Genomic DNA, 9,074 nt, shown 5'->3' with positions numbered 1-9,074 from the left:
GCAAATACGGTAGCAGCTCCCTCTCTCAGTGGTCTATTGTCATTGACAGTGGGCTCTTGTTTGCAGCCTCAGTCATTGGGCAATGTTTAGAATTCTTTTTTATTTTTATTTTTTTTAGAGAAAGGGAGGGAGGGAGGAAGAGAGAGAGAGAGGAGAGAGAAACATTGATTGGCTGGTTGCCTCCCAAATGCGCCCTGATGGGAATCAAACCTGCGACCTTTTGGTGTACAGGACAATGCTCCAGCCACACTGACCAGGGCCAGTGTTTAGAATTCTTACTTGTTTTCAGGTCAAGTCTAATCTTTTAGAAATCTAAAAGTAACCTAGACCTAAAAGTCATTTTCTCCCCTGATGGATTTTTTTTTTGCCTACTGGTATCCCTAGAGCAGTGATGGTGAACCTATGACATGCATGTCAGAGGTGACACGCGAACTCATTTTTTTGGTTGATTTTTCTTTGTTAAATGGCATTTAAATATATAAAATAAATATGTCTTTGTTTTACTATGGTTGCAAATATCAAAAAATTTCTATATGTGACACGGCACCAGAGTTAAGTTAGGGTTTTTCAAAATGCTGACACGCTGAGCTCAAAAGGTTCGCCATCACTGCCCTAGAGTCTGGGCACAGCCTTCACAGCCTCAGCAAAGCCAATTGTCCTCTGGATAACATTGCTGAACCATTCCAAGGGCTCTCCCAAGGTTGTGGGAAGAAAACTTAAGGGGATATCATTTTTAGCCTGGACATACAAATTTCCTAAGCCAGAAAGACATGATTTATTATTTTATTTGCCATTCCAACTAGCCAAAAGCTTCATTGAGGGCAAAGGTTCCATGCAGAATAATCTGCTTTTTAAAAAAAAGTTTCTTTCTGCTTTTCTAATTCTATTTTTTATTGTTGACACTATTACAGATGTCCCCCAATTTCTCCCCACTTAGCCCCTCTCCTCCCAGCCCCTACCCCACCCCTTGCCTTCACCACACTATTGTGTGTGTCCACTGGTGAGGCATATATGTAATAAGTTCTTTGGTTAATCTCTTCCCGTCTACCTAAGATATTTTTAAAATTGATTTTTAAAGAGAGAAGAAGGGAGAGACAGAGAGACAGAGAGAGAAACATCAATTTATGTCCAACCAGCAGCCTTTTGGTGCAATGAACAAGCCACACTGGCCAGGACAGAAGAATCTGCTTTTGCCACCTAAAGAGGCCCTCTAGGTAGTTACAGTGCATGTCACATGATCATCTAGGTTCAAATCTGCAAGGCTTGGGAAGCACCCTAATTACTTAGCTTTCTCAGGACTGAGGGCCTGAAGGGGTTGAGATGATTAGGATCATGAACAGTGGAGGCTGAAGGGAGCAATGGAAAGAAGGCTTACTTTGGATTGACTTTGGGTTTACATTGACTGGGAAGTCCTGACCTTTTTCAGTTCTTCTTCGTTCCTGGACTGCCCTTGGACATGTCTTTAATGCTCTTTCTTAATCTTCCCCTCTAGTCATCATGCTCCTCGCAGGAAAAGCTGCACCAGTTGCCTTTCCAGCCTACAGCCGATGAGCTTCACTTTTTGACGAAGCATTTCAGCACAGAGAGTGTACCAGATGAGGAGGGAAGGCAGTCCCCAGCCATGCGGCCCCGTTCTCGCAGCCTCAGGTGCGGGGTGCTCTACTCACTGAGTCCCAAACCTGTGGAGCTCAGCTAGTTTGCCCAGCGTAGGAGCCAGCAACCTTATTCTACGAAGGGCAAGAGAGTAAATCATTTAGGCTTTGCAGGCCGTACAGTCTGTATGGCAGCTATTTAAATCTGCTTTCGTCGTATGAACATGTCCTCGGACATTATGTAAACTTTGTTTACAAAAACAGGCAGTGGGCCAGAATTGGTCTTTGGACCGTAGTTTGTCAACCCCTGGTTTAGCACATTCACAGACCAATGTGAAGTGAAGCTCAAGCTTTTTTGGCTTTAGCTACAGCTCAGTTCACCACCCATGAAGTACCTGATGATGCTACCAAGTGGTCCACCTTTTACTACCTTTAAAAGTAGCAGCAGAAATATACTTTAGAGTCCATTCAGTAAAAGGAGAGTGATGTCCATTCTGATGGTAACCTGGATGTAGATCCCAGACATCATGGTTTGTGAGCTAAGCCAGCTGAGAAAACACTGTGCTGAAGACACTGTGGCTGACTCAGGGAAGAAGCTCATTTCAGAAGCAGAGTTAAATGTTCGTCTGACTCTATCTCAATCCTTGATGACCTAAGCTCATCAAACTAAACCTTAACAGCTGACTTCTCTGTGAATTCCTTAGATTAATTGGCTCTTCTCAAAATTCCAGGTTAAGGAAAAGGTGTAAATTAAAATGAGCATGGCTTTTTAAAAATTTCTATTAAATTTATTGCAGTGACAGTTAATGAAATTATGTAGGTTTTAAGTGTACAATTCTATAATACATCATTTGTATATTGTATTGTGTGAAAATAAACATGACTTTAATGACTGAGCTCAGCTTCCCAAGGTCTCTGGAAAATAACAGATTGGCTAACGTGTTCAGGGTGGGGCCCAGAGGAGCAGTGCCTCCCAGGAAGAGTCCGAGCAGGTAATAGTGGCACTTGAGCATTAGTGAGTGAGCTGAGCCAGACCACAGACTGGTTCAAGTTCAGGGATTGATGCAGTTGGCTAGGACTGTAGTGCAAAAGATCAAAAATACAAATTAGTGAATGTGGCGTGTGGATCCCAGTGCCTTTCTTTGTCTCACACAGAGAAACACCAGAAACTTGGTGCTCTCCACAATCCACACAGAGTAAAGGGTACCTTTTAGGCCATTTGAGATTGAGAGGACTGTAGCGTCTCAGGGAAATAACCTGCTGTGTTACTCTTAGCCATTTGTATGCCATAAGCGTCCATAGATGCAAGCAGCGGGCCTTTTTAAATTAAATTCAAAATATTGTGGCAGTAACTGGTTAAAATACTTGGTAATGTGCACCAGTACAGCAGGCAGATCATGGCCCACTTCAGGGAAAAAAGGCATAAAGGAACAATGTTGAACCTAGCGCAGCTTGGATCACATGCCAGGGGCACCAAACTGGGCACTACCCAAATATCCATTCAATTGTCTGCCTCTCCCTTTGAAATCCTTTAAGGGGATGTAACCACACATGGGCCAAAGGGGAAGATTTAGGTGACCCAGGCCTGTAATTCGCTGTAGACTGGATTGGCCTCATTCATCCCCCAGGTCAGAGCCATTGTTAGCCCTATTGGCTGCAGCTTGTTTGGAAGAAGATATAGGTATACGCTGTCTTCCTCTGGTTGTTTTGGTGGTGGCATGGTTTTATTTGATTCCTAGAACATGCTGGGTATACCTGATTTCACTGGCCAAAGTGAAGAAGACCCAGAGAGTCCTGTTCTCGGGGAGGTCACCCTAGGAAAGCCACCAGTAGACTCAGGATTGGTCTCCTCCTTTGCAGGGCTTTTCAGGCCCTGGCAGTGGTCTTGTAAAAGCCAGTCTTCTTACAGGAAGGTAGTCTAGCTCCAGATGGTATCATTTTTAGCTGAACAAGGTGTACTAGCAACTTCAGGATTAAGGAAGGCTCTGGAACTCGGCAATCATTAAGGTGGGAGTGTGTGGGTATTGGGGATAGTGGGAGGGCAGGGTTCTGGGGATGACCATCTTTTTTCTCAAAAGTTCCATGACACTAAAGTAACAATTGTTTCTTTCTTATTTAGTCCTGGACGGTCCCCAGTTTCCTTTGACAGTGAAATAATAATGATGAATCATGTATACAAAGAAAGATTCCCCAAGGTAAGGATCCATTTTAAAGGAAACTGGTAATGCCTCTGAGGATGGCTGCCTATAGCCAGCCCCAATGGAAAGATGATGGTGAGGGGTGGAGTACTGTCTCCAGAGGAATCGAGAAGAGCAGAAAGGCACCAGGAGGAGTAGGATAACAGACTGCTGGGGAAGAGGAAGGCGCAGAGGACCATGAGCTTAGGAAACACCTTTGTTCATGCAGATTTCATGAGCAGCCCCTCATTGCCGGGCACCAGAGAGTGCAGACAGGTGTGCTGGATGGGGAAGTTGGCCAGAGGGCGCAGGAATGTGGGAGATCTCAGAGTTGCTTACTCAGATTTGCACTTGTATTTTCAAGTAGGAAAATGCTAAGGGAGGAAATTTGGTTATTATCCTGAGGTAGCTGAGAAATGGTCTTCACAACTCTGCGTTGGCCATAAACCTCCCTGTATGCTTCCCATTTGCATGTCTTTTTGAACACAACATGCCTATACACTCTGACCTGGCCTTCTAATGAGGGGCCCGCTTCTAATGAGACCAGGGCACTGACATAGGCTCCTGGGCCATGACAGTGGGGAGCGGGTATCCTCAGCCTCCTTCATCTTCTTTTTAGGCCTTCCTGGGTCTACCTGTTTGTCTGTATCTAGGGTCTGCAGCAGGGGTCCTCAAACTTTTTAAACAGGGGGCCAGTTCACTGTCCCTCAGGCCTTTGGAGGGCGGACTATAGTTTTAAAAAAAAAACTATGAACAAATTCCTATGCACACTGCACATATCTTATTTTGAAGTAAAAAAAAAAAAACGGGAACAAATATAATATTTGTATTTGCATGTGGCCCACGGGCCGTAGTTTGAGGACCCCTGGTCTGCAGTGTGTGGTTTCCCGCTCCTCTAGAAAGTGTCCTTTTCTAGACTCGGGTACAATCTTCTGGACACACCTGGTGGCCTAGGGAAAAGGCGTGAAGCCCTGTGCTTTCCCTCTTGACGTACACGGGGAGCACTCATAGGGAGTTTATAAAAATTAATGAACATTCTTTCCCATCTGTGCCCAGGACATATTGAGCACTCAGTAAGTGTTAGCTATTGCTTCTCTGCTGCTCTGTGCCCTATAGTCTATGTTGTCTAGCTTTGGAGAATAAGTGCAAAGAAGAGGGGCAAAATGAACAGGTAGGAAATTGTTTTGCTATGCTTGGTCCTTTCTAAAGAAGTTTGGGAGTGTGTAGTGTTAGAAATGCTTCTCATGTCTCCTCCTCATATGTTTGGTGTTGTGTTGTCATTCTAGCGTTGCACGTTTGTGTTTCATGTGCATGTCTCCGAGTCAATCATGTAAGATGAACTGTTTTGTTAGAGAAAATGTGTTAAAATTCCTTCCCATTTTTTCTCCCTTCCTCCCTCCCCACTTCTTTTACTTTCTCTCCACACACATAATACATATACATGTATATTATATGTGTATATATACTTATATATGTGTTTACACACACACCCCTAAACACACACTGGAAATCAGAAATCGCCATCTGGTGGCAAAGGAACAAAGGCCAAGTCCTACATAGGCAGCTAGAAACTTGTTAACTGATGTGTGTTTGTCATTTTGACATGACTGTGCAAGGTCCCCAAGAGGCTTCTGAGCCAGAATCCCATTCTGTTCTGCTGGGAATCTGTCTGTGAGCAGGCTCACTCTTCAGTAAATTCTCTGAACATGTGCTTGGCTCAGCTGGGTCCTAAGATCAAGTGATAAATCAAACTTCCTCTGACTTGAAGGAGTTCCCAATTCAGAAGAAGGTTTAGAAACCATCAAAGTCCAATCACTAAATTTATATAGTTGAGAGGTCCTGTGGAAGCACAAAGGAAAGGAAACCTTAGTTTGCCTGAAGGAATAAAAAACTTCCCAGAGGAGAGATGAGATTGCAGTGAGATTAGAAGGCGTAATAGCAGTTTGCCAGGCAGGGTGAAACAGCTACACACAGGGAACAGCATAAGCAGACAGAGGCACAAAACAGCAAAATAAAGGAGGAGGACAGTAAGCAATGCAGTGTCCTTAGAACAAAAGAGCATGCCCACCAAGGAATAGGGGAGATGGACAAGGTCAGGTGAGAGAAGAACTTGATCATAATGTTTTGACTTGACTTGAAGGTTGTGTTCTCATGTCTCCAGTCATCAGGTGCCCCAAATACAACATCAGGAAACCAGGATCACATAGACTATTATCGGGTCCTTCAGGGTTAACTCCAGCTGAGTTAGAATTAGAAGGGAAGTGTCACTTTTCCTATTTTTATTCCCAGGCCACTGCACAGATGGAAGAGCGCCTAGCAGAGTTCATTTCCTCCAACACTCCAGACAGCGTGTTGCCCTTGGCAGATGGAGCCTTGAGCTTTATTCATCACCAAGTGATTGAGATGGCCCGAGACTGCCTGGATAAATCTCGGAGTGGCCTCATTACATCACAGTACTTCTACGAACTTCAAGAGAATCTAGAGAAACTTCTGCAAGATGTGAGTGTCCTTGGGCTGGAACTCTGGTGAATCGTCCATGTGGTAGTGGATTAGGCGTCCCAAGCTAAGGTTAAGGCCTTAGTTCTCAGTCTTCTCAGCCTGCTGCCACCTCCTTGCTAGTGGCAGGGCCACCTCCAAGTGTGGTGCTGATGGACTTAGGTTCCTCCTCAGTCCCCTGCATTACTGAGGAAGCCTTTTGGTATCTGAAGATCTCAGTGTCCTTTCTTTTTCTAATTCCTATTACTCTGCCCGAGACTCCAAAATTGTAGTATTCATAAGTATTTGACCAGGAGATTTTGTAACTCAAAGCCAAAAAGCAGCCCAGGTGGCTATAGGCAGCTCTCTTCTAGTAGAAATACTGGTGTAAGTAGAGCCTTCAGACTGTTTCTCCTTAGCCAAGGGAAAGCAGGCCCAAGGCTCGCACTGTGGGTGTGTCTATTTGCTGACATTCTACTTGCCTGGTGAGAAGTTCTTTAGTGGAGACTTAAGTGTTTAGAGACCTGATCTTCTCTAGTGTGAAGTTGGGAGGTGGGGCAGGGGCGGGGGGGACCTAAAGTAATTCAGAGGTGGTCAAGACCGGAGGAGACACTGAGTTCTTAACCACTGCTTCATGTTTGCTTTCCTATCGCCTCTCAATAAGGTGGACAGGTGCCTTCCCACCCAGTTCACAGTTGCCCCATATTACACCATTCGTACAGTTTCAGCGAGAGGAGATGTGCCTGTGTCCTCTGGGCTCTTCATGTCAGTAGAGTATTTCCCAGTCTAGACCCATGACCTTGCTCTGGTGTAGTACCAACTGAGCGAAGAACCCAGGAATAAAGATCAAACAGGACTTTAGTGTATTAGTCTAGAAATTAGGAGCAGGGAATTTTTTTTAAATGTAGCAAACAGTTGAATCTAGAGAAAGGATGACTAAAGATGATCATGATTATTGCTGTCAAATATTGGAAGATTTCTCACATATAAGAGGTAGCACATTATTCTATGTCCCCTAAAGACGTACTTGCCCAGCCCTAGCCGGTTTGGTTCAGTGGATAGAGTGTCGGCCTGCAGACTGAAGGGTCCCAGGTTTGATTCTGGCCAAGGGCACATGCCTAGGTTGCGGGCTCGATCCCCAGTAGGGGGCGTGCAGGAGGCAGCTGATCTATGATTCTCTCTCATCACTGATGTTTCTATCTCTCTCCTCCTCCCTTCCTCTCTAAAATTAATAAAAATATTTTTTTAAAAAAAAGACGTACTAGCCCAGTGAGCAAGAGTTATAGTGAGAAAGGTTCTGATTTAATAGATGAGGAAGTACTTCCTTCTACAAAAATATTTTTTCCTGATTTCAAAAGAATACTTAAATTTAAGATTGTATAAATATGACCTTAGAAAACCATTGGCAGCTATTTGTTTATGTTCAAGAATAACTTTCTAACAGTTCTCCAGTAATAGATAGGAATTAGGGATTTGAGGCATCAGGTAAAGGATCAACTTAGTGTGACTTGCAAGGTTGCTTGTACATCTATGGTTGATCTGACATGCTACAGTCAGAGCCCTGTCCAAAACCTTCCGGCATTTTCTCAGACTCATTAACCCGGGGCATCGGTTTTATGTGCAGTAGGAAGAGCCCTAAAACTGGAGCTAATGCATCATCTGTTCCCTAATGTGCTGGACCCTGAGAATGCAGAAAAAGTTTTGTGCAGGTTCTAGAAGAAATTTGCTGGTGACTGGGGTTATAGACCCATCAACACGCACTTACAGTAAAAATAACAACTATAATTTATTGAATGTACTGTGTGCCAGCCGCTACATTGAGTGCTCCATGGAATTATCTCACTTGTGTTTATGGTGAACACTAAATAAAAGGTCAGTTCTGAGCACAGAGGAGGTTGTAGTGACGCTACATGGAGAATTCAGAAAGAGTTGAATCTTGATGATTAAGTAGGAGTTCATTATAAACAACCTCTCAGAGGTGTAAAGGAACTTGGTATATTCCAGGAACTGCAGATAAAGTAGTCTGGCATGACTAAAGTGAAGGGTACCTGCAGGGCAGAGTTGTGGAAGAATTTGAAGAGTTAGACCTGGGGTAGCGAGGCAGCAGCCTTGTGAGGAGCTTAGAGTTTAACATAAAGGCAATGGGGAATCACTGGGTTTAAATTGAAAAGTGACATGATAAGATTTAGATTTAAAATAATAAAAATTACTATCATTTATAGAACACTTAGTACATGCTGGACACTACATTATCTCCATTATTCCACTTAATCTTCACAACAGTACTGTAAGGAGAGGACTATTATTATTCTCTAAATCTACAGATGAGTAAACTAAAACTTTAAAGGGTTAAGTAGCAGAGCTAGACCACAAACCCAGGTTTGTAATATTCTAGAGCTTAAGGTCATAGATTTTCATACACTTAGTTAATAAACATTGACTAACACCTGCTATGTAAGAAACACTATGCTAGTTTTAGCATTTGAGGGAAGAAAAAAAGACAGCCTCTCTATTCATAAGACCCTACAGTATAGCTGTAGAGCAAGCATGTCAAACTCGAGGCCTGCGGGCCGCATGTGGCCCACAAATATTTCTGCAGCCCAGCCAATATAACGGTATGTAAGAAAAGTTTAAAAAATTTTTTCATAACTTGCCGAAACCGGTTTGGCTCAGTGGATAGAGCGTCGGCCTGCGGACTGAAGGGTCCCAGGTTCGATTCCGGTCAGGGGCATGTGCCTGGGTGGCGGGCACATCCCCAGTAGGAGATGTGCTGGAGGCAGCTGATCGATGTTTCTCTCTCATCGATGTTTCTAACTCTCTATCTCTCTCC

At 43.8% G+C, this 9,074-nt stretch overlaps 1 protein-coding gene across 8 annotated transcripts in view; it reads left to right on the top strand.

Moving 5' to 3' along the window:
- MAST2 (microtubule associated serine/threonine kinase 2) overlaps positions 1–9,074 on the top strand; it is a 133,995-nt gene that overhangs the window by 104,564 nt on the left and 20,357 nt on the right. For all 8 annotated transcript variants that reach the window (XM_015567514.1, XM_015567513.1, XM_015567512.1 and 5 more), the window contains 3 exons: positions 1,493–1,647; positions 3,712–3,787; positions 6,059–6,268. In XM_015567514.1, coding sequence (XP_015423000.1) covers positions 1,493–1,647; positions 3,712–3,787; positions 6,059–6,268 — 441 coding nt within the window. The remainder of the gene's footprint in view (positions 1–1,492; positions 1,648–3,711; positions 3,788–6,058; positions 6,269–9,074) is intronic.

The sequence above is a fragment of the Myotis davidii genome, unplaced genomic scaffold (assembly GCF_000327345.1).
Source record: "Myotis davidii unplaced genomic scaffold, ASM32734v1 scaffold924, whole genome shotgun sequence".
NCBI lineage: Eukaryota > Metazoa > Chordata > Mammalia > Chiroptera > Vespertilionidae > Myotis > Myotis davidii.
Note: the sequence above shows the minus strand (reverse complement) of the source record. Positions and strands in the feature narration are given on the sequence as shown.